At 43.5% G+C, this 23,321-nt stretch overlaps 1 protein-coding gene and 1 long non-coding RNA gene across 4 annotated transcripts in view; one reads left to right on the top strand and one right to left on the bottom strand.

Annotated features, from left to right (window-relative positions):
* Positions 1-2,416: 2,416 nt before the first annotated feature.
* LOC309871483 lies at positions 2,417-11,577 on the bottom strand. The gene is made up of 4 exons (XR_014315308.1): positions 11,442-11,577; positions 10,500-10,706; positions 9,770-9,852; positions 2,417-2,648 (listed from the first exon to the last, which is right to left on the bottom strand). It is a non-coding gene; the product is annotated as an uncharacterized lncRNA (long non-coding RNA).
* A 54-nt stretch (positions 11,578-11,631) lies between these two features.
* ATRN (attractin) overlaps positions 11,632-23,321 on the top strand; it is a 148,645-nt gene continuing 136,955 nt past the window's right edge. For 2 of the 3 annotated variants that reach the window (XM_082744533.1, XM_082744532.1), the window contains exon 1: positions 11,644-12,145. In XM_082744533.1, coding sequence (XP_082600659.1) covers positions 11,763-12,145 — 383 coding nt within the window. In that variant the 5' untranslated portion in view covers positions 11,644-11,762. Of the gene's footprint in view, positions 12,146-23,321 lie in introns of all 3 variants that reach the window. The other variant, XM_082744531.1, reaches the window with a different exon arrangement.

Raw genomic sequence — 23,321 nt, 5'->3', positions numbered from 1 at the left:
TGTTCAATGGCGTAGGCATTGTAGCTGTTGAGTACTTAAAATGTGGCTAGTGTGACTAAGGAATTAGATTTCTAATTTTGTTCAATTTTCATTGCATTTAAATAGCTGCATGTGGCTAGTTGCTATTGTATTGAACATTACAGTTCTAGGGCATGATTATCTTTGGCTGCTGAAATCACTGGATGAAAGACTGGTGGGGAATTTACAATGCATAGATTAGAATTACTATCCCCGAATTTACTGATCCATCCTAAAATTCACAAAAAGAGACAAACAGACATCATGTCATCTGAGGTGATACAACGGGAAATATGTAACACCTCCCATGAAATATTCTTGCCAAAAATATCAAACCTAAATCTGATTCAGCTTCTAGATCTAACTACTAGTTTTGGAAATACACAGAATAGGAGCACATGATATACACCATAGCAAAAGAGATCAGCAAAACCTAGAATGTGGTAAACTCCTCAAGACAAACAATATGATTTTGTATGATAATCAAATAATTGTAGGGGTACCTGAGTGGCTCAGTCTGTTAAGCATTTGCCTTAGACTCAAGTCATGATCTTAGGATCCTGGGATGGAGGCCCACACTGGACTCAGTGCTCACTGGGGAGCCTACTTTTATCTCTGCCCCCTCCAACTGCTCATACTCTTTCTCTCTTTCCTATATAAATAAATAAAATCTTAAAAAAAAAACAATTTTAAGGGAAAAGAAGTGGGAGGGGATGAAACCTATGGCTCAGAGAGACTTTGTTTAGAATCAACTGTGTGGGGTCGCCTGGGTGGCTCAGTGGGTTAAGCCGCTGCCTTTGGCTGGGGTCATGATCTCAGGGTCCTGGGATCCAGTCCCACGTCGGGCTCTCTGCTCAGCGGGGAGCTTGCTTCCTCCTCTCTCTCTCTCTCTCAGCCTGCCTCTCTGCCTACTTGTGATCTCTCTGTCAAATAAATAAATAAAATCTTTAAAAAAAAAAAAAAAGAATCAACTGTGTCTTCTCCTGGGGCCCCCAGAAAGCAGAATCTGTAGTAAAGCTATGTGCAAATACTTTATTGAAGAGACAGGAATGAGGGACAATAAGCGAAACAGAGGAGCACCAGAAGGCACGATCAAGTTGACCACCATGAAGAGTGATTCCTTAATCCCACAACTTTGTGAGAAGTTACATATGCTGTGTCTTCAGACTGTTGATCTGCGCATGAAAGGGAAAGCGGTTGTCCATTGGTTCTCATCTTGGTTGGTTAAAGTTTGCTTCAGAGAGGTTTTTTTTTGTTTGTTTTTTTAAGATTTTGTTCATTTATTTGACACAGAGAGAGGGATCACAAGCAGGCAGAGAGGCAGGCAGAGACATGGGGAGGAAGCAGGCTCCCTGCTGAGCCAACCCCAGGACCCTTCGATCATGACCTGAGCCAAAGGCAGAGGCTTAACCCACTGAGTCACCCAGGTGCCCCTGCTTCAGAGAGTTTTAAGTCCCTGGCACTTTTGGGTTGTACATGTCAAGCAGATTTCTACAGTGTTCCACACTGCAGCATTAAACAGAAGCCCTGAAGAAAGGCCAGGCTACACCTGCGTGTAGCTGGTTGGAGCCTGTGCAGGACTGATCTGGGAAGCAATGGCTAAATTAAGTGATGTGAGCCCAAGAGGATCTGGAGTTATGCACAGAGATGTTTGATATAAACTACTTAAAAAAGAGAGAGAGGGCGAGCAGGAGAGGGAATGAATTGGGGGAACTTGAATGCTACTGTATTTTGACTGGATATATCTGGTGACATTAAGGAATTATTGTTACATTGTTAACTTTTTGTATGCCTATGGTACAGTGCTTATGACATTTCTTCAAGGCTTATCTTTTAGAAATCCATACTAGAGTATTTACACATGAAACAATAAGGTGTCTGGAATTTTCTTCAAAATAACGCAGTTTCTAAGGGAGAGTGGATGGAGGCACAGCTGAAAAAGACCGGCTGTGAGTTACGGGCTGGTTTTAAAAACATCCGCTAACGCTAATATTCCTCCCTTCCAAAAGCAGAATCTAATTTCTCTCAACTTGAATGTGGATGGGACTTAGTGACTTAATGAATACAGTGTGGTGGAGGTGATCTTGTACGTCTTCCAAGACTGTTATAAAAGTCACTGCAACTTCCACCTTCCTCTCTTTTGGCTCACTTGCTTTGGGGGAAGCCAGCTACCATGCTGTGAGGATGCATCAGCTGCTCTGCAAAAGGGCCAAGTGGCAAGAAACAGATGATTCCTGGCAACACCTTCCCAGCCAGAGGTGAGGGTCACCTTGGAACAGATCCTTTAGCCCCAGCTAAGGCTGCAGATGTCTGCAGGCCAGGCCAACAACATGACTGCAACCTCATGACCAATCCTTAGCCAGAACAACTCTAAAGGCCTAAAATCCTGACTCTCAGAAACTGTGCAACATCATCAATGTTTATTACTGTTTCAATTTGCTAAGTTTGGGGTAATTTGTTATACAGCAGTGGTCAAATGAAATAAGTTAATAATTGTTGAAGCTGGGTGTTGAGCTCATCGTACTCTTCTTATTTTGGTATATGTTTGAGATTTTCCATGATAAAAATTAAATACTGAATTCCTGTATTATATTTTCATATAAATCCTTTCCAAGTGGATCAAAGACTCTCTGTAAGAAAGCAAAAATTCCTAGCAAATTATCATCTTCGTTACCTCAAGGTAGGGAAGGATTTCTTAGGCCAGACATGAAAAGCATAGACTATCAAGAAAACACTGATAAGTTCATACATTGAAGATAAGAGCTACTTATTGGATGATACTATAAAGAAAGTGAAAAGATAAGCCACAATCTGGAAGGAGATACTTGTTACATATACAATAAAAAAGATCTGGTTATATATGTGACTCCTACAAATCCGTAAGAAAAAGATAGGCAATCCAATAGAAAAATGGGCAAAGGATATGAATACTCAGTTCACAGAAGGGGAGACCTAAAGGCCAATGAACAAATAAAAAACGGATCCACTGATCAGTAGTATCTGCTTCTCTGTGTTTGTCCCCACACTAATTAACACTCCCTCTCCTAGCAGCCCTCAGAAATGGCTGACTGGAGTTGCTATATAAATACCCTCAAATACTCTAGCCTTCTTGCCTCTCTGAGGCATGTGTCCTATTCCACTTCCCAGTTTCCCCTATGGAATTCCCCTGGAATTGTTCACACTAGTCCCTGGCTTGGTAACACAACTCTGTATTATTGACTGCCTTCCCTTCCCTGTCTCACTTCTGTACTCCGCTCCCTGTTTCCTGGGATTACATCCCACATTAATCTTGAATTCTTGCCTCGGGGCTTTCTTCTGGGGGAACCTAAACTAATATAAGAGTGTTCAAGCTTCCTTGCCAGTATCACACTGGGTCTGAGCCCTGGCAATTCTGTGGGAACTTTACACATGAAAAAAAGCTATAGCCTTGAAATGCATAGAGGAGAAAGGGGCCTGATGGCTTTAAGCCAGCCCTAAGGGTGGGGGGCCCACACCATGGCCATAGGTACACTCTTCAAAGCTGCCCCAAGCCCAGAACTCTGCAGGTCTGCTTTCTTTCTGCCCTCGTTGAACCTTGTCCATCAATGTCCTTGGCCCTGACTTGCTGAGGTTCATAGCTAAACTCTCTCTGTTGCTTGAGTCATTTTTGATATGCTGATCTGGCTTTAGACTGTTTAACTTGGTAAACACTGCAATCTGGGTCACAGGCCAGGTTTTTTTGGTGAGCTGGTTCTGTACACATGGTTATCTGCCACCCATCCCCCACACTGGGGTTCTGGCCATGGTCATAGTACAAGTGAACATAAGAACCATTTCCCTGTAATGAAGCCTGCATTGCTGCCAGTGGCTTCTCAGATGATGGGGGTTGGTGCCAGTGGCTTGGCAGCAACATGAGATGGGGACCTCTGTGTGGGCATAAGAAATCTTGATCACAACAGTCTGTATCAGTGCCTTGGGTGAGCCCTAGGAATAGAGATGATGCTTCTGGCTGTACCAGGACAGTGAGCTTTGATGGGAATCAGCTTAGAGAGGAGTTGGCTTCACTGAGCCAAGGCAGGAAACAAGGCAATGGATATCCTCCATGGGTTTGCCATATTGTCTCGGTTGTAATATCTTCTGTTATGGTGTTGGGTATGTGTGTGGAGACTTCCAAATTCTTGTGGCCTATATTAATTACCTATTGCTGTGAGACAAATTGCCCCCAAATTTAGTAGCCTACAACAATTTATTATTCTCACAGTTTTTGTGGGTCAGAAATTCAAGAACAGCTTGACTAGGCAATTCTGGCTCAGGGTCTTTTGTGAGGTCTCAGTTAAAATGTTGGCGAGGACTGCCGTCACTTGAAGCCCTGATGGGCGAAAGGATCCATTTTCAGGTTGACTTTCACATGTTTGGTAAGTATGTGCTAGTTCTTGGTGGCAGGCCCTAGTTCCTCCCCACCTGTGCCTCTCCATGGGCTGTTCAAGTGTCCTCCTGACGTGATGGTTGGTTTCCTCCAAAGCAAGTGGAGAGGGACAGGGAGGAGAGGGACAGGGGGAGGGAGAGGGAGAAGAAGGAGGAGCTATCCTGTGTATGACCTAGCCTCAGAAGTCAAGTAGCATAATTCTACCACATCATTATTTGTTAGAAGACAGTCACGAAGTCTGACCTCTATTTTACAGAGAGGAATTAAACTCTAAATTTTAATGAGAATATTAAAGAATTTGTAGCCTTTTTTTTAAAGCACCATATTGCTTCTACTTTATAGCTAACTATAACTTGGATTATAAGGTCTTTTCCAGCTTCTATTTCTGACTAACTTCATTTTTCTATTCTTTCCTTATGGAAGCAGTAAGATTTAAATCATCAGTTGGGGATATAGTATGGTCAACTTCTATTTCTTTAATTAATAACTAGAATGCTTGTCTGTTCCTCAATCCCTCTCTCCTTTCTAGTGAATTACCTAGGAAACCTGGGGCTTATTCAATCTAAAGTGGCCATTCCAATTTCCAAGTCGGCTGAGCCAGCGCTGTACAGTTAACCTGTGAAAAGGAAGATATTTGGAGACGACCCTGGTTGACAGACTGTCCTGCTCATCTCCAGGGTTGTGGTGAGAAGAAATACTGCCAGTTCATGGTGGTCATGAAAATGCTTGGCTCAGCTCTCCTGTTGGGGGGACTGTCATTGACTAGAAACCCAGCCACTACCCCTCTGGTTCTGCCACTGCTTCTGTGCTGGCTGTGTAGGCCCATTCCTGAGACATGCACGGCTACTCCAGCTAGCAACTCTGGCCCCAGTAATCCCCTTTGGCCTGGACAAGCCTTTTTCAGAACTGCACCACAGTCTTAGACTCTTCGTAACCAGTCTGTCCTTCCCACTTCCCCTCACAGCTGTCGGATTTTTCTTTCAGTCTGAATCTTCTACTTGCTTTTTCCTCTTTCCTTCCCCCCCCCCTTTTTTTTTTTAAGATTTCATTTATTTATTTGACAGGCAGAGATCACAAGTAGGCGGAGAGGCAGGCAGAGAGAGAGGAGGAAGTAGGCTCCCCGCTGAGCGGAGAGCCCAATGCAGGGCTCGATCCCAGGACCCTGGGATCATGACCTGAGCCAAAGGCAGAGGCTTTAACCCACTGAGCCACCCAGGCACCCCCTTCTTATCCCTCTCAGATATTTCTCCTAGTAAGTCTCTTGCAGGTCTGTTTGGACATTTCTTGATCTCCCAGGCATACACAGTGCTGGAGTTGGTTCCCACTGGCTTGGGAGAGCAGGTCTGTATATCTTCCTGATTCTATATTCAGTGACATCACGTTGGTAGCAGAAATAGGCCATGGTGGGAGTATTTACACACAGAAATCAACAAATGCTACCTGTGAGGGTGTTTTCCTCCAAGGGAGCTGACTGATAAACATTTATCAGTATATCTCTGGTATATACCCAACAGAAATGTATATGTATGCTCACCTAGAGACTTGTACTGGATTCTTAGGCTGTTCATAGCATCATTAATCATAGTTGCCTCAAACTGGAAACTGCCCAAATGTCCATCAGCAGTAGGACAGATAAATAAACTTTCAGATTATGGCATATATACGTTTAACTAGTAGACTATAAAAATAAAAACAAGGGGCACCTGGGTGGCTCAGGCAGTTAAGCGTCTTCTTTCAGCTCAGGTCATGATCTCAGGGTCCTGGGATTGAGCCCCATGTCAGGCTCTATGCTCAGTGCGAAATCTGCTTCTCCCACTCCCTCTGCCCCCTGGCTTGTGCTCTCTCTCTATCTCAAATAAATGAATAAAATCTTTGAAAAAAGTAAAATTAAAAAAGATTCAAATTATTTATACAACAATATGGATGAATTTCACAAACATAATGCTGAATGAAAGAGTCTAGACACAAAAGACTCCATACTATAGTATTGCATTTATATAAAGTGAAAAACTGGCAAAAAGAGTCCATAATGTAAGAGGTTATCAGAGTGGCTCCTGCATGGACATAGTGACTAGGAGGGTCCAAGAGGGATCCTATGAATTAGTCTTTGACCAAGACCCTAGTCATATGTTTACTTAAAAAAATTCATTGAGCTATATATGAATGATCTCTTCACTTTTCTGTATACATGTTATACTTCAACAGAGAGTTTATAAAAAAATTATATATAATTAGATATTCCATAAAGGCAGTGATTTAAAAAAAATAAAAAATTTTAAGGGCACTTGGGTGGCTCAGTTGGCTAAGTGTCTGATTCCTGATTTCAGCTCAGGCCATCTTTGGATGGAACCCTGCATCAGGCTCTGTGCTGGGTGTAGAGCCTGCTTAAGATTCTCTCTCTCGGGCGCCTGGGTGGCTCAGTGGGTTAAGCCGCTGCCTTCGGCTCAGGTCATGATCTCAGGGTCCTGGGATCGAGTCCCGCATTGGGCTCTTTGCTCAGCAGGGAGCCTGCTTCGTTCTCTCTCTCTCTCTCTGCCTGCCTCTCAGTGTACTTGTAATTTCTCTCTGTCAAATAAATAAATAAAATCTTTAAAAAAAAAAAAAAGATTCTCTCTCTCCTTCTCCATCTGCCCCTCCCACATTCAATGTGGGGTTTGAACTTACAACCCTAAGATTTAAGAGTTGCATGCTCCACTGACTGAGCTGGCCAGGTGCCCCTGAGTAATATTATATGTAAATATTAGATATATGTATCTAATATCCATATATATATAATAAATATATACATATATAGATATATATCATGTTTTGTCTATCTGTTCATCTGTTGATGGACATTTAGGTTGCTTCCATCTCTTGGCTATTGTGAACAACGCTATAGTGAATATGTGTGTACCAATATCTCTTCAAGATCCTGCTTTCAATTATTTTGGATATATATCCACAAGTGACATTGCCGGGTTATATGATAATTTTTTTTTTTTTTTTTTTTTTACAGTGGGCTCCACACCCAATGTGGAGCTTGAACTCACAACCCTGAGATCAATAGTTGCATGCTCTACCAACTGAGTCAGCCAGGCACCCCATGATAATTCTTTTTTTTAATGTTCGGAACTGTCGAACTGTTTTCCACAGTGCACTACCATTCCCACTAATACACAACAGTTCCAATTTCTCCATATTCTTGCCATTTGTTATTTTCTATTTTGTTTTGATAGTAGTCATCCTAATGAGTGTGAAGAAAGGAAGAGATTTTTATATGCTTTTTTACTGTTGCCTCCACAGAGCCTAGATCAGTCTCTGGTATATAGTAGCCACTCAATAAATATTAGTTGTAGAAGTGAATGAACTGAATGAGTTGAGATCCTGTATAGGGCTGTGTAGTGGGCTGAATAGTGGTTCTCCTAAAGATGTGTCCATATCCTAATCCCCAGAACCTATGATTATTACCATATTTGGGAAAAGGGTCTTTGTAGATGTAATTAATTAAGGATCTTGAGATGAGACGATCATCCTAAATTATTGAGATGGGCCCTAAATCCAATGACAAGTGTCCTTATAAGAGACACACACAGGAGAAGACAATATAGAAGAGAGGGCAATGTGATGACAAAGGCAGACATTGGAGTGGAGTGATGTGGCCACAAGCTAAGAAGGCCAAAGAATGCCAACTTCCATCAGAAGCTGGAACAGGAGGGATTCTCCCCTAGAGTTTCCAGAGGTAATGAGCCCTGCTGACACTCTGATTTTAGACTTCTTGTCTCCAGAAGCATGACAGAATAAATTTCCGTCAGTTTTTGTTTTTGCCACTGAGTTTATGTTAATTTGTTACAGCAGTTACAGGAAACTTAGGAAGGTCAGTTGTCTTTTAACTCTATTACTGTTTTTTTTTCTTTTTTAAAAAGATTCTATTTATTTATTTGTTATCTGTGTTTTTTTAAAAGATTTTACTTATTTATTTGACAGAGATCACAAGATTTTATTTATTTGTTTTTATTTTTTAAATATTTTATTTATTTATTTGACAGACAGAGATCACAAGTAGGCAGAGAGGCAGGTAGAGAGGGGGAAGCAGGCTCCCCGCTGAGCAGAGAGCCCCGATCATGACCTGAGCAGAAGGCAGAGACTTTAAACCACTGAGCCACCCAGGCGCCCCTCTATTACTCTTCTCATAATATCTTATCTATGCACAGGAGAAAACTTTTGTTTCTCTACTGTAGAAATCTGAGAGCTAGGGCACCCATCCAACTCATCTAACAGAAAGTTCAAGTTCTCTGCCTTTAAATTGGTGATCTCCTCTCAAGATTGGGTCTTGTCCTTCATGTTGATATCAAGGCCATTTCCTATATTCGTGGGGCTTGCATATGGAGGCCACCAGGAGCTCAGCCAACAGCTAAGGTGGCTAACCCTGTGCTCCTAGATCAAGGATCCCTAAACATTTTCCTGTAGAGCCTGCCAAGGAGTGTTGGCATTTTTATATTTGTAAGTTGACCTATCCCTCACAAGGAAGTTGCTACCCTGTGGAGCTTCCTTCTTACCTAAAACCCTCCCACTTGTGTTTATTCCAAACCCTCAAGATCAACCTTCTTCACAGGCCATATAGTACCTTATATGTTAGGTAAGATCCTGATATCTATAATCAGGGAATTGTTTTGTTCCACGCAGACTGAAAGTGTAAGAAGATCTCTGACATATGAAAAAATGATGATGTGTCAAATAGCGCAGACGAGGTCCTGTGATACTCAGGGAAGGTCAGACAGCTGATAAGATAGATCTTACTGGGGCAGCCTTCATCCTTGCAACTGAGTGCTCATAGATATCCACTGTATATGGTAGACTGATGCCTCCCCTAAGCTTCCTTTATTGGATCCTTTTTACAGCTGTGCATGCTAGCTAGCAGCTAAATGAGATATATATACAAAACATGTCTCTCTGGCCTCAAGGTGGAATCAGCTCTATGATATAATCCATGTCCCAAGGCTCTCCATAGGATCAGGCTGAAGCTTAACTCCAGATAAGACCACATCCTGGCTTAGCTCCCTTCCCTGTTTTGTTCTGCTTCCTTTATTGCCTTTCTCCAGAAAGCATTCTCATAAAAAATTATGTACTCAAATTACACTTCAGTCTCTGCTTGTCAGAAACTGACCTAAGACAACACATGAGTAAAAGCTAAAAAACTATAGAACCATCCATGTCCCTGTGGAGATTAAAGCAAAGATATAGAAAATGAGGACATGAAATCAGAGAGAGCAAAGGGCCACACAAACAGAGAGAATGCCTTTCTTGAGTGGAAAAAAAAAAAAAAAAGAGCAGAGGTAACGTCAAACTATCCTAGTGAATACAAACCTCCTTAGGCACGTAATTAGAGCAGTTCCAGGAATTCTTTGCTACAGACATTAAAATTTCCAGGTGGTAGTGGTTCAGTTTTGCTGTGGGGAATAAAGGAAAAGGTTAGTTCCACATCTGGCCTAGAGGAGTAGGGCGAGCAGTATCTCCTGTAGCCAGGTCATGGTTTCATGTGAACCACCTCCATCTGACTGGGTCCTTGCCAGACAGCAGGGCCATGTCTTCCATTTCCCTACCTCATCCTACACAGTCCTTGTAGGATTCTGTAGCCAAAACCACCTGCAAATCAGAAAGCCAGTGGTAAGGCCTAGACCAAACAATACATTTCATACAGGAATAGGAAGGATGTGTGGGTGTAGAACTGGGGTGAGGCTGGAGGCTGGGGTGCTGCTAAGCTTCATGAGGCTTGATGTGATTGCCTAGGAAGGTAGGTCAGGACCTGGGCATGAGGGTAGGGGTATATTCTAGAATCAGAATTCTGTGTTCTGTGGTAAAGCTGAAAGTCACCACAGGTATATGAGGGGATTTCTTTGTTTTCCAGGGAGTGTAGAGTGCTCAAACTCTGAGGCGGCTGCCACAGGAATATTCCTCACAACACAAGGATTGTGCCAGACAATGTTCTGGTTATCTGTTGCTGGGTGGCAAACTGCTCTAAAACTTAGAGGCTTAAACCAGCACCCAAGTTACCATTTCTTAGGATTTTGGAAAAGGCACAGTAGGAAACACTTACCTCTGTTTTAGGTAATGAGGAACAGCTCAGATGGCTTCTCCCCTCCATGACTGGTCCCTCAGCAGGGACTCATCAGGGTTCATCTGGGTTCATCAGGGTTCATGTGTCTGGGACATCAGTTCTTGGTGATAACTGGGTCCTTACTTTTCCTCCATGTAGTCTCAGGGTTTTTGCCTCTTCATGTGGTGGTCTCTGTGTGCCATCTTTCTACAGCAAGGTGGAAGAGGGGGAGCAGCTCAGAATTATAATGAGCTTGAAATCAAGGTTACCAGGTATTCCCTAAGCTCATCTCTGTAATTGGCACAGTCACTTCTGCACATTCTTCCATTGGTTAAATCAAGTCACAGGTCCAGTCCAGGTTCCAGGGTCGACGACCACATAAGGTTATACTGTGAGGAGGCAAGTTTCAGGGGGGCCACCAAAGTAACAAACTCCCTGAAAAGAACGGCTCTAGGAGCAGACGCGTGTGGGCTGAGGGTGCTCCAATTCCTAATTTTATGCTGGCTTCTCTTCAGAGAGGTTTGAGAACAAAGAGTGGGGTTGTAAGGTAGCCCCGCACTTCCTCCACATTATTAAAGGTGGGGGGTCTGGTCGGCCACTGGATCAGCCTGAATCAAGAAAGGCTGGGCTCTGTGTGTCTTCACTCTGCCTAGAGGCATTTATGGCGCATAGCCTATGCACTGGTTTCTTAACACACGTGTTACTTCGTTATCCCTACTTTACGGAGGGGAAAGCGAAGGCTGGAACACAGCACTCCTTCAACAGTAGGGCACACCCACCGTACACACCACGACGAAGACTCCTAGGCCCTTTCTGCCCCGCAGGTAGAGTCGGGGCAGAGCCGGGGGTTCCGGGAGGGCAGTGCTCATCACGGTCGCCCACCAAGCAGAGCGGATGGCTCCCAGGCAGTCAACGGGAAGAGGACGCCTCAGGGATGCTAACCTGTCACCGCCGGGCCGCGCGAAGGGCAAAACTGGAGCGCTAATGCGCCTTGAACCCGAGGCGGGAGGGTTCTCAACAACCTGCACACCCGGGGCCCGAGACCCGCCTCCAAGGCCCCGGGTGCAGGAGGAGGGGCCGCGTGCTGCGCCCCGCCCCCGCACGCACGCTTCGCCCGCCTGCTGCGCAGCTCTGGCCCCGCCCTCAGGATTGACCGCCCGAGCCACCGTCCGCACGGCCCCGCCCCGCACGGCCAGGCAAAGCGGAGCCGGCCGTGCGGTGTGTGTGTATGTGTTCGCGGGGCGCCGTCTCAGCCCCGGGAAGATGGTGGCGGTGGCGGCGGCGACTCAGGCGAGGCTGAGGAGGAGAACGGCGGCGACGACAGCGCCTGCGGGCAGGAACGGCGGGCAGCACCGGGACTGGGACGCGACCGGGGCTGGGAGGCCGGGGCTGGGGGCCGGGCTGCGCCTCCCGCGGCGGCGGCTGCTGCTGCTGCTGCTGCTGCTGCTCCCGCCGCTGCTGCTGCTGCCCTGGGCGGCCGAGGCCGCGGCGGCGGCGGCGGCGGTGTCGGGCTCAGCCGCAGCCGAGGCCAAGGAATGTGACCGACCCTGTGTCAACGGCGGCCGCTGCAACCCTGGCACCGGCCAGTGCGTCTGCCCCGCTGGCTGGGTGGGCGAGCAGTGCCAGCACTGCGGGGGCCGCTTCAGGTGAGTGGGGGGTAGTGTTGGAGGGTCGGGCCCAGAGGGAGGCTGAGGCTATGGGGCGCGCGAGATGGTTCCAGGCCGGAGGCAGATGCCGGACAGAAAGTGGGGAGGATAGGGCCGCCCCACGGTGTTTGAGGACCATTTGCTCCCGAGGAGATCATTGTCTCTGGCCAAGGGTCCTCTTGTACCGGAAGATGAACAGATTCAAGGCAAGGGTGGAGGCACCCCAGAGAGGTTTGGGTGCGGCGGGTACAGGAGAAGAAAGCTCAGGGTCCCAAAGAGTATCAAAGCCAGTCCCTAAAACTGGGCCTCTTTCGGATAAAAGAGGTATACAGGAAAAGATGAGAGAGCTAGTCTTACTTAAACACTTCCTTTTAACATCGCCTTGTTCCCTAGGGCTTGATGAATTACCCAACTCATTGGAGATTTAGGGTACTCAGAAGGAACAGGGCCCTGGAAGTGATTTGTTGGCTCAAGATAGAGGGGAGAGGTTAGGTTAGGATTGTGAGATATCAGAGATAGAAGAAGGAGTGGTTGTTGGATAGAGGAAAGTGAGAAAACTAGCCTTTTGAAGCTCACTAGAGGCAGCTGATTGGAACTGGGTGGAGAGGGCATAGAAGGAGGTTCTTGTTTGCCCTGGTTTCTGGAGAATATGGAGTTCTGAGTTGGCCTGGTTTGGGACAGTACCTCCTGGAGAGATCATTAAATCATTCATTAGTAGTCATCTATTATTTGCTTTAATTGTGGAAGGATTTCCAGGTAATACAAATGAACAAATAGATTAGCCAGACTTTGGCCTAGTCTACATGGAGTTTGGAATACAGCAAGAGAAAGACAGGTACACAGATGACTCTAGTCATAAGAACTACAGAGTCATTCATGCCTTTGGCAGATTTTACGAAAGACTTTTGATGTTAGCTGTGGAGGAGTGGGGAAATACCGAGACTCAGACAGACAGGGTCCCTTCTCTTAGGGGTTTTACATTCTAGGAGGGGGGACACAGGCAGTTAATTGGTAAATAAGCAAATAAATAAAGAAATAAATGAACAAGATAATTTCAGATAACAATGCTGTCAAGAAAATAAAACAGGACAGCCTGATAGAGAATTATAACTAGTGAGTTTCTCCTAAAGTTTTAGGAGAAACCTCTCATTTGAAGTGACATTTGATCTAACCTGAATGAGACCTTGGAGAACCTGTGGGAATTCAGGGAGGGAGGTTGTGACTAGCTGTGGGAATGCAAGGAAGACTTCCAGGAGAAAGTGACATCGGATTTGAGCATTTGAAGCAAGTAGGCTTTGGAACTATGTAGCTGGAGAAAAAATTCCAGATGGGAGGAAGGTTGCAAACAAAATTGTGGAGGTTTGGAATGGTAGAATTATAGACGCATATAATGTCAGTTTTTCAGGGCAAGAACTCAGAGAACATTGAGGAGCTGAGCACTTTATTGTTATGGAGAAACCAGGTGCTTTCAAGACCAGTGTGTAGTGCATCTTGGGATGTAACTTACTTAGGGTATTGTGATTTATGAATTACATTAGCCTACGTATATTTGTCGAGGGCTGTTCTGGAGTAAATTGTGAGATACAGTGGCAAACAAGACCGACACAGTCCTTCTCTTGTGGAGCTTGTATTCTAGCTTGGGAGTAAGAAATCTAATAATCAATTTATTAGTATTTTGCTTGAGTCTGTGGAGGCAAAGGACGGGGCAAGCAGAGGACTTGACTTAGTTTAAAATGTTAAGACTAGTGGCTGAGTAAGTGACCTTCAAGTTGGGATCTGAGGGGTGGGATAGCACTACCTACGTGAGGGGTGGGGTGCTAAGGGGCCAGCATGTACAGAGGCTTGGGGATGAGGGGCATCATGGCAAGCTGAAGGGAAGGCTGGATAGCTGAGGCAGGGAGCAAACGAGAGCATGGCAAGACTGAAGAGATGGGGGGGGGGCAGGCCATGTGAAGCCCTGTAGGTTGGGTTGAGAATTTTGACCTTTAGCTCTTGAGCAGTAGAATGGCACAGTTAACTTGCATTTTCATGACATTACAGGCTTTTAGATGGGAGCCAGAGCAGGAACGGCCTTGAAGTTAAGGCCGCCAGAACCTTTTGAATTTGAGGTGCTTCTAGAAGCAAGTGAATAGTTGGTTGTGTCAGATGAGAACCCTTTAAGTTCTGATGAGGCAGTGGGGGCCCAGAGGGTGTAGAGGGACATGCTAGCAAGATCAGTCTTTACTACCCAGAGTAGGTGGACTTATTGTAAGCATGAGAGATGGTGGGCAACTGGGTGGGAGGTGTTGGGCAGGGTCCGGACGGCAGTAATGAGAACCTAGGATAGGCTGTGGGGATGGAGGCAGGGTGCGTCCTAGCTGGTATTGCAGAGGTAAAAGACAGGTCTTGCTTTGAAACTAGTTTGTTCTTGGAAGGGAGAGGGTTGGTGAGGGAAAGAAAACTAGATCCTATCTTGGGTGGCTGAGGGGATAGTAATACCATTAACAGACACAGGGACACAGGAGAAGCAGGTTTTCTACACTGAGATTAGGTGCTTTCAGGGTATCCACTTGGCAGGACAGGCGTAAGTGTTGGAGGTCATCTTGATATAGAGGGACACAGCCAGGGAGAAAGAGCAGGTCTCTCTCATCCAGAAGATCGGAGAAGAGCCACTTGTTGTGGGGAATAAGCAGTCCTGACACTGGCTGTCTCAGATGGAGTCATGCGTGAGTGGAGGGGCTCCCCTGGTTATCGTGGATGCTCCATTTAAGCGGGTTCAAGCTGGTGGCGGTGCTGTCTCCGGGGCAAAGAGTTATGACTTTGGTTCCGATGACTCTGGTATATTTTGTGGGCTTCTGGAATTTGCATTTTTTAAAATGAATGTAAGAGGAATTTAACGTCTCTGGCTTTTTAAAAAACTTTCATTAAATTGTTAGTGGAAGGATTATTTTAGGGAAAGACTGAAATGTTGGTTTTGATTATAGTGGTACGTATCTTCATTTAACTCACAGACCTCTTTGTTATTAAACGAAGAGACATTCAAATGAATACCTTTCTGTTACGGAATGGCATCAAGGCAATGTGTTTTTAAATCTTTTTAGTTCCATAAATTTTGTGTTATAATTGTTGTTAGAAGGTCTTTCCTAGTAATTGAAAGGAATGTAGGATAAGAGGATTAGATCTCCCCCAAGTTATCACTGAATGCATAGCATATGCCGGGGATCTGGTCATACATTTTCATATACATTATACCATTTAATCTTCTGAGTGACTCTGGGGGGTGTTGTATGAAATTTGTATTAGTATATGGTTGCAGGTAGAAAATCACTTAACTTTTTTTCCAAATGAAAGGTACTCCAGAAATGATTACCACATGGGACAATATTATTGGTGTCAGTTTAGTAAAAATAACTGTGGAATCTTTGGAAGACGATTTCTAAAGCAGCCAGTTTCATTCAGTTTTATGTTACCGTTCATAATTCAGTGATCATTCTTTTCTACTTGTGACATCACCATGCAAATTTTTCTTCAGATGATAAATACATCCCATCAAATTAGAAATAAAGATATTAAGTCCACTTATGAAATTAATATGCATTTAATTCTTCTGCGTTCCTGAAGTATGGAGAGGATAGACTGGAATAGCCTAGTGAATGGGAGCCTTATAATTACCCAGGATGTTAAGAACTTACCTTCTCTAGAATAAGGAAAGAAGTAGGCATTTACTGAGCATCTATTTTGTTCCCGGCATATGGAGTAATGGTAGTAATAGTCCCAACACTAGCTGCCACCAACAGTTCTCCATTTTCTCCTAGGTGTTGTGTCAAGTGCCTTTTAGAAATTACTCCTTTTATTCCTTAGAGTGAAGTTATTCCCATTTCACAGGTGGGTGAACTGAAGCTTGGAGATACTGAGTAACTTGGACCAGCTCACACAACTTGTGAAAAACTGGTCTGGGATTTGAATTCAGGCCTTGTTAATTCCCACTCTCTTGCTTTCCATTGTGCCATTCGGCCTCTCATTTTCTCTCTTTCTTTATTTCTTAAAGATTTATTTATTTATTTATTTGACGGAGAGACAGCGAGAGAGGGAATACACACTGGGGGAGTGGGAGAGGGAGAAGCAGGCTTCCTGCCTAGTAGGGAGCTGGCTGCAGAGCTCCATCCTAGGACCCTGGGATCATAACCTGAGCCAAAGGCAGCTGCTTAACCGGCTGAGCCTCCCAGGCACCCCTAGCCTCTCATTTTCTGAGTCCAGTCACCCTACATGAAATTCTTTGGAAGGGCTGCCTAATGCCATTGAGAAACAGAGACAAAGAAGGAAAAATAGGTTTATTACAACAGTAAAGCCAGGATTAAAAAAAAAGAAAAACAAAACAAAACTTAACTCACTGGAACCTGTTTGGCTACTGGTCAAGGACATAAGTACCTATAACTAGTGAAATGAAAATTCTGGAAAATAAAATTTGAAAGAAGAAAAAGGTTAAAAGAAACCCAAACAAACAGAGGGTGTTTATAGTTACAGTAAGAAGTATTTACCTAAAGCCCTAAATTTATGTTCATGAGTCAACTAGGCTTTTCTGTTTTCTCTAGTAGAATATAAGCTCCATGAGGACAGGGATTTCTGTTAGTTTTGCTTGTTGTTCTATTCCCAGAGCCTAGAACAGTGCCTAGGACATGGTGTGCCATAAATATTTGTTGGATGAAGGAATGAAAAAAGTCATCTTTACCCATATAACTGCCATATCTAGAATAAGGAAAATCTGCCATACCATAAATCTCATGTACTGCATTGTCTTCTGTTTGCTGGGCATCTTTTTGGGGGATGTTTTACTGTCACCTCATAGTAAGCCATCTGAAACGAACTTTTATTCTCCTCAAAAAGAGTAGTCTTTCCCTTTATCCTCCCTTATTTCAGTAGTAAATCCTATATGAGATAACCAAAGGTCAACCATTGGAGTAATCCTTCGCTCTTTGTGTTTATTCTTTGTTTCCGTAAGTCTTAAAATTATGTTCCTTTCCACTCTTGCTCCTGCTATCCTAGAGCACCTGGCCCTTTACCTCCTTGCTGAGCTTCCTCTCTTTTGCCCTGTCTGATCTCTTTGCACCTCTGGAGTCCATCCTACACTTTGTCATAGAAATCCCCTGAAAACATGGTGTCACTGTCTTGCTGAGAAACCTTTTTTTCCCTACTCCTCTTATTACCTGTAAAATGATTCTGAGCAGAAGGCTCCCACTGCCTCACACACATTCCTTTCTCTCTACCCAAATTCTTCTACATTGTAGTTTTTCCTGCATATTTGCTAAATTTAACAGCTTTCCTCATCCCTGCCCCCAGATTCTTTCTTTTCTACTTATCTAGTTCTACCTCAAGGTCCATCTTCAGTTCTCTATATCCATAACAGCCAATTCTCCGTAATCATACCCATTATCTTTTTTCTGAGATGAGTCATCAGTCTGTTCAATTCATAGATAGCTTTTGAGTGATTATTATGTGTTAGGTACCATGCACTGCCTTGAGGGTATGAAGGTGGGTAAGAATCGGGCCTTGGTTTCCCATTGGAGAGCTCATAAAAATATGGGCAGTATTGTGTGCTAGACCAAGATGTGGTGGAGAGACTAACTCTTTTTGAGGGCCGTGGTGGAAGGCATCCCAAAGAAGAGACCATTTGGGCAGATCTGAGGTTTAATTGTGAATAGACCGTCTGGGAGAGATGGGCATTCCAGGAGAAAAGAGAGTGTATGTACAAAGGCAAAGAATTGTGGGCTGTTGTGCTTACTTAAGTGTATTAGTTTCCTAGGTTGGTTGTAACAAAGTCCCACAAACTGGATGGCTTAAACCAACAGAAATGTAATCTCTTACTGTTCTGGAGGTCACAAGCCTGTAATAGTGTCCGCAGGGCCATGTGCTCTCTGAAAGTTCTGAGCGAGAATCTGTTCCATGTCTTTCTCTTAGCTGCTGGAATTGCCAGCAGTCCTTAGCATTCCTTGGCTTGTACATGCATCACTTCAGTCTCTGCCTCCATTGCTTCAGACTCAAGCCGACCTCTCCCCGTGTGCCTCTTCTTTTGTGAGGATGCCAGTCATGTTGGACGTATGAGTATGACTTCATTCTTAGTTTGATCATCTGCAAAGACTGTTTCCAAATAAGGTCACATTTCCAGGTGTTGAGGCCTAAGGCTTCAGCATAACATTTTGTGGGACACAATTCAAACCACAGCCCTTAGAGAACTGAATATAGATGGATGTTGTCGGAGCATAACTTGTGAGGAATGCCTTGGAAAGGTGTGAGACTGGAAGATGTTAATGACCTTCTCTCTTGCTTTCCCATCACCCTTCAACCTCAGGATGCATCTTTGACCTGGGCTAAGCCATCAGGGCATTCCAGCCTCTGGTGGTAATGATTGTTTGGAGGTAGGCATGTGATCCAACCTGACTCAGTCTAAGTGAATCTCAGGGCTTGCTGGAGGACTCTCTCCTCTGGATGCTCATGAAGGAGATGCTTTGTCGTCTTCTGCTTTGTGTGCTGAGGAAATAAAACCGCGAGTTATTATAGCTAGTATTGTTGTGAGAGGAGCCCACCTGTGGTCAGAGTAACTTCTAGAAGTGGGAGGATGTCAGAGAAACGGAGCTGGAGACCTGATGACTTTTCTGGATCTCTGGATCAAATGTTGCCCGAAGGTATACTTTTCAGTTTTGGTGAGGTGCTGCAGTCCGGGTTTCTCTTTTTTTTTTTTTTTTTTTATTAAGATTTTATTTATTTATTTGACAGAGAGAGATCACAAGTAGGCAGAGAGACAGGCAGACAGAGAGAGGAGGAAGCAGGCTCCCCGCTGAGCAGAGAGCCCGATGCGGGACTCGATCCCAGGACCCTGAGATCATGACCTGAGCCGAAGGCAGCAGCTTAACCCACTGAGCCACCCAGGCGCCCCAAGTCCAGGTTTCTCTTAAGGCAGTTACAGTGGGATTTCTGTTCCTTACACTATAGAGCAGTTCCTAACATGCAGACGAACATAGGGCTGGATCATGAAAGTCTTCATATTAGGCACTGAGGAGTTTGAGCCATATTCTCTTAGAACCATGATAGACCGTGGTCTAAATTTGTGACATTTTCTTGCCAAATCTTTTAGTTTTTTAGTGTTGATGGGCACATGATCGGAACCGTGAGTTACCACAGGCAGTGGTTTTAGTTTGTTTCTTTGATACTGCGCAACTCAGTTTGCCAGCTTCCGCCTGGGAATGAGGCTGTTCTCACTGCCCTGTACCTCCCCTCTATTTAGCCAATTTCCTATGTGAGGGCTCATTAATTTGTATTTCTAAATTGTATTGGGTACAATTCCTGTCAAGTTTCTTTTTTTTTTTTTTTTAACATTTTATTTATTTATTTGACAGACAGAGATTACAAGTAGGCAGAGAGGCAGGCAGAGAGAGAGGAAGGGAAGTAGGCTCCCTGCCGAGCAGAGAGCCTGATGCGGGACTCCATCCCAGGACCCTGGGATGATGACCTGAGCCTGAGACAGAGGCTTTAAACCACTGAGCCACCCAGGTGCCCTTCAAGGTTCTTTTAGTAACAGATACCCAACTCAGACAAGCTTAAGAGAAAAAATATGGGAGAGATTTATTGGTTCATGTGACAGAAAAGTCAAGGGGATTTTGTTGGGTTTGTGTGTGTCTGGATCCAGGGGACCACTTGGTCTCTCTCCCTCCATCTCTTAGCTTTGATCTGCCTTCTGCTGGCCTCATTTTCAGGCAGGCTGTCTTCAGGTGGTGTCTCCAGAAGTTAAATCAAACTGGCTTAGCATCCTCCACTGGAGAAGAATGACCCTTTCTTAGAAGCTTGTTGCAAATAAGCAGTGCTGAGAATCTCACTGGTCCCTTGTCCTTTACTGAAGCAATCTTTGGGGTCATGGGGAATGTCCTGATTCATCAGACCTGACTTGCATACCTGCTGTGGAACTGGAATGTGAGGTCCAGTTCTATTAGATGGAGTAAGTGGCACAGACTGAGAAGAGGGGAGCAGGAAAAGGGAAGGGAACACATACTGTACCGGAAAAGTGGGGCCCATGCTGGGGAGGGAAAAACAGTGACACCCCTGCATATTCCTAGAACCTCCCATTTGGTGAATACTCAATAGGTGCCTGTGAGAAAAATTGGGAATGCTCTGGAAAATACTGTATCAAGTAATGAAATGCCAGCCCCCTAGTTTACAAGGAATTCACTCAGTCATTACTAGGGGTTGTGAGGGTCCCACTATGTGGAATGCATTATGCTGGCTCTTTGACATTGTCGCAGTGAGGATTGTGCCATACTGAGTTTTAGTTTGGCACTCAAGTTAAGTCACTGAACGGCCGTAATTCGTTCCCTGGTTTTTCAATGGGGGTGGGGGGGGATAGAAAATGGGAGGAATCAACAAAATACATGCTTATATGGTATAAAATTATGTTATGTTGGATGAAAACTTAAGTATGTAAAATACTATATAATAAACATTTGAGGCTTTTTTGCTGATTCCTAGAGGATAGTATATGTGCTGCCGAAGCGAGCACTGATTCCTAGAGGATAGAATTTACTTATTTGGAAAGGTAAAAATAAGTTTACTAAGTAAACAGAAAAGTTGAGCCTGATGTCTTAATATAATTGCACAAGGTATATGTTTGAAAGCAGATATCTGACATTTAAGCTTTACTTCTGTGAAAGGTTCCCAAGATAGGCTTTTTATTTACTACAGTGTAGAGGACGGATAAATATATAGGAGAAAAACAGAGTATGTATGATCAAAACAGTCTTTCTAATATGATGAACTGACTTAATAAACTTATAGGTTATGTTTATCTTGAGTATTAAATACAGAAGTAGATATCTGGTACTGTGGCTGAACAGAAATCATACTGGCTTTTCCCTTTAACACAGTCTGATTTCTAAAACTGAAATGAAAACCACTGTTGTACTTTTCAGAGTATTTGTGTTGGGAAATTTATCAGCTGCTGGCCTATGTTTCTCACTTACACTCTTTATCACTTTGTGATTTCTTCAGTGCATTGTGGCAAAAGTGAGTGCCATCCATATATTGTATACTAATCTCATTCTTCAGTTCCTGACTCTCTTCCTTCCATTTCCTCCTTCTCCCTGTACTTTCAAACTAGCCCTTTATAATCAGCCAGATGTTGTCTCATTTCCCCTTTTGAGGATGGCTTTCTCCTATTTGTCTTGGCATTTTTCTTTCTTACCATTTTGTGGATGTCCTCTTCCTTTGGATGCTTTTCTTTTAGCACTTGGGACCCTGGTTCTATTTTATTCTCTCAATTTTTAAAAAGATTTATTTATATATATATATTTATTTTATTTTATTTATTTATTTGACAGAGAGAAATTACAAGTACACTGAGAGGCAGGCAGAGAGAGAGAGAAGGAAGCAGGCTCCCTGCTGAGCAGAGAGCCCGATGCGGGACTCGATCCCAGGACCCTGAGATCATGACCTGAGCCGAAGGCAGCGGCTTAACCCACTGAGCCACCCAGGCGCCCCAAAAAGATTTATTTATATATTAGAGAGAGAGAATGAGCATGCACATGTGAGCAGTGGGGAGGGCAGAGGGAGAGTATCTCCAGTGGACTCCCAGCTGAGCATGGAGCCCAAATTGGGACTCTATCTCTTGACTCTGAGCTCATGATCTGAGCTGAAACCAAGAGTCCAGCACTCAACCAGCTGAGCCACCTAGGTGCCCCTTGGTCTCTCAATTTTTAATTCTCTTAAGTTTTCTGTTTTTTCACGTTAACTGTGAGTAAACTTTAGTTCTAGCTATTTGTTTACATGTTTACTCATCTAGAATTCTCTTGCACTTATAGAAGTTAATTTTAGTCATGGCTGACTTGCCTGTTTATCTTTTTAGAATTTGACATTAATAGTATACAGTTATAAGTTGAATGAGTTTTCCAGTTAATTCCTCTTGGTCCTTTGTGCAGTCTAATTAAGAATTTTCTATTTTGTTTACTCGCAAGCCTATAAGCATTAGGGGCTGGGACTGTATCAGGTGCTCTTAAGAGACATGTAAGTCACCTTTCTTGACCAGTATTTCCTGTATTTTTTGATCACACATTCCTTCACAAAAATGTATAATCTTGGGGCGTGGTGGCTCAGTGGGTTTTGAGCCTCTGCCTTTGGCTCAGGTCATGGTCTTGGGGTTTTGGGATTGAGCCCCTCGTCAGGCTTTCTGCTCAGCAGGGAGCCTGCTTCCCCCTGTCTCTCTGTTTGCCTCTCTGCCTGTTTGTGATCTCTGTCTATCAAATAAATAAATAAAATCTTAGAAAAAAATATGCTCTTGTGGACTCTTAGGAATTAAAGAATAATCTTTTTCAAAAAAGTATCCTGTTTTTGATATGATGATTTTAAATAGATTAAAAAGTAATTTCTTAATAAAGACTATAACATACATTTTAAATATAATTTGTAATGGTGTTCACAATATTAAAAGAAAAATTTCATCTTTTCCCTGCTTAACATGTAGAACATGTTGTTTAATGTATTTTAAATTAATTTTTTAAGGGAAAGCAAGATTTATAGACAGAAAAATGACACTTAATTTTGGATTGAATTTATATTACAATGCAGATTCTGTGCTAGAAAAGTAGACTTTTCTGTCCTCATGTTTGGTATTTATGCATTTGTGCTTTAAAAATTATGTCTTAGAAATATATTTTGGTGTTTTTTTTCTAAATCATAAAATGATAGTGGTTTCCAGCTATTTGTAAGCATTTTCTGTGTAAATGGTTTTGTTCAAAATTGAGCAGAAAGGCCAGATTGACTATAATTGTCACTTAATTTTCCCCTTTTAACATTTTTTTTTGAAGTACTAGAGACATCTTGCAAAGCTATACAAGGATTTTGATCAGAAGGTTTGGCAAGATGATCTTGAGGCAAATTTTCAGAATTAGATTTCTTTTATGCCCTTCTGTAATGTGTATTTAAATATCATGTCCTATGCTTCTCTTTTAGTAGATGCTAGTACTGTCTTTTATTCAGAACATCTTTTGGACCACTGGTTGACAAATATTGACCAACCATGACAGTTGCTTTAAAGTAACTAAATTGTTGGTTTATTTTTTATCATTAATATTATTTTTAAAAGATTTTATTTATTTGTCAGGAAGAGAGACAGAGAGAGCACAAGCAGGGGGAGTGGTAGGCAGAGGCAGAGGGAGAA

This window comes from Mustela nivalis, assembly GCF_964662115.1.
Source record: "Mustela nivalis genome assembly, chromosome: 8".
NCBI lineage: Eukaryota > Metazoa > Chordata > Mammalia > Carnivora > Mustelidae > Mustela > Mustela nivalis.
The sequence above is the reverse complement of the archived record's forward strand: the minus strand, read 5'-3'. Positions and strand labels throughout refer to the sequence as shown.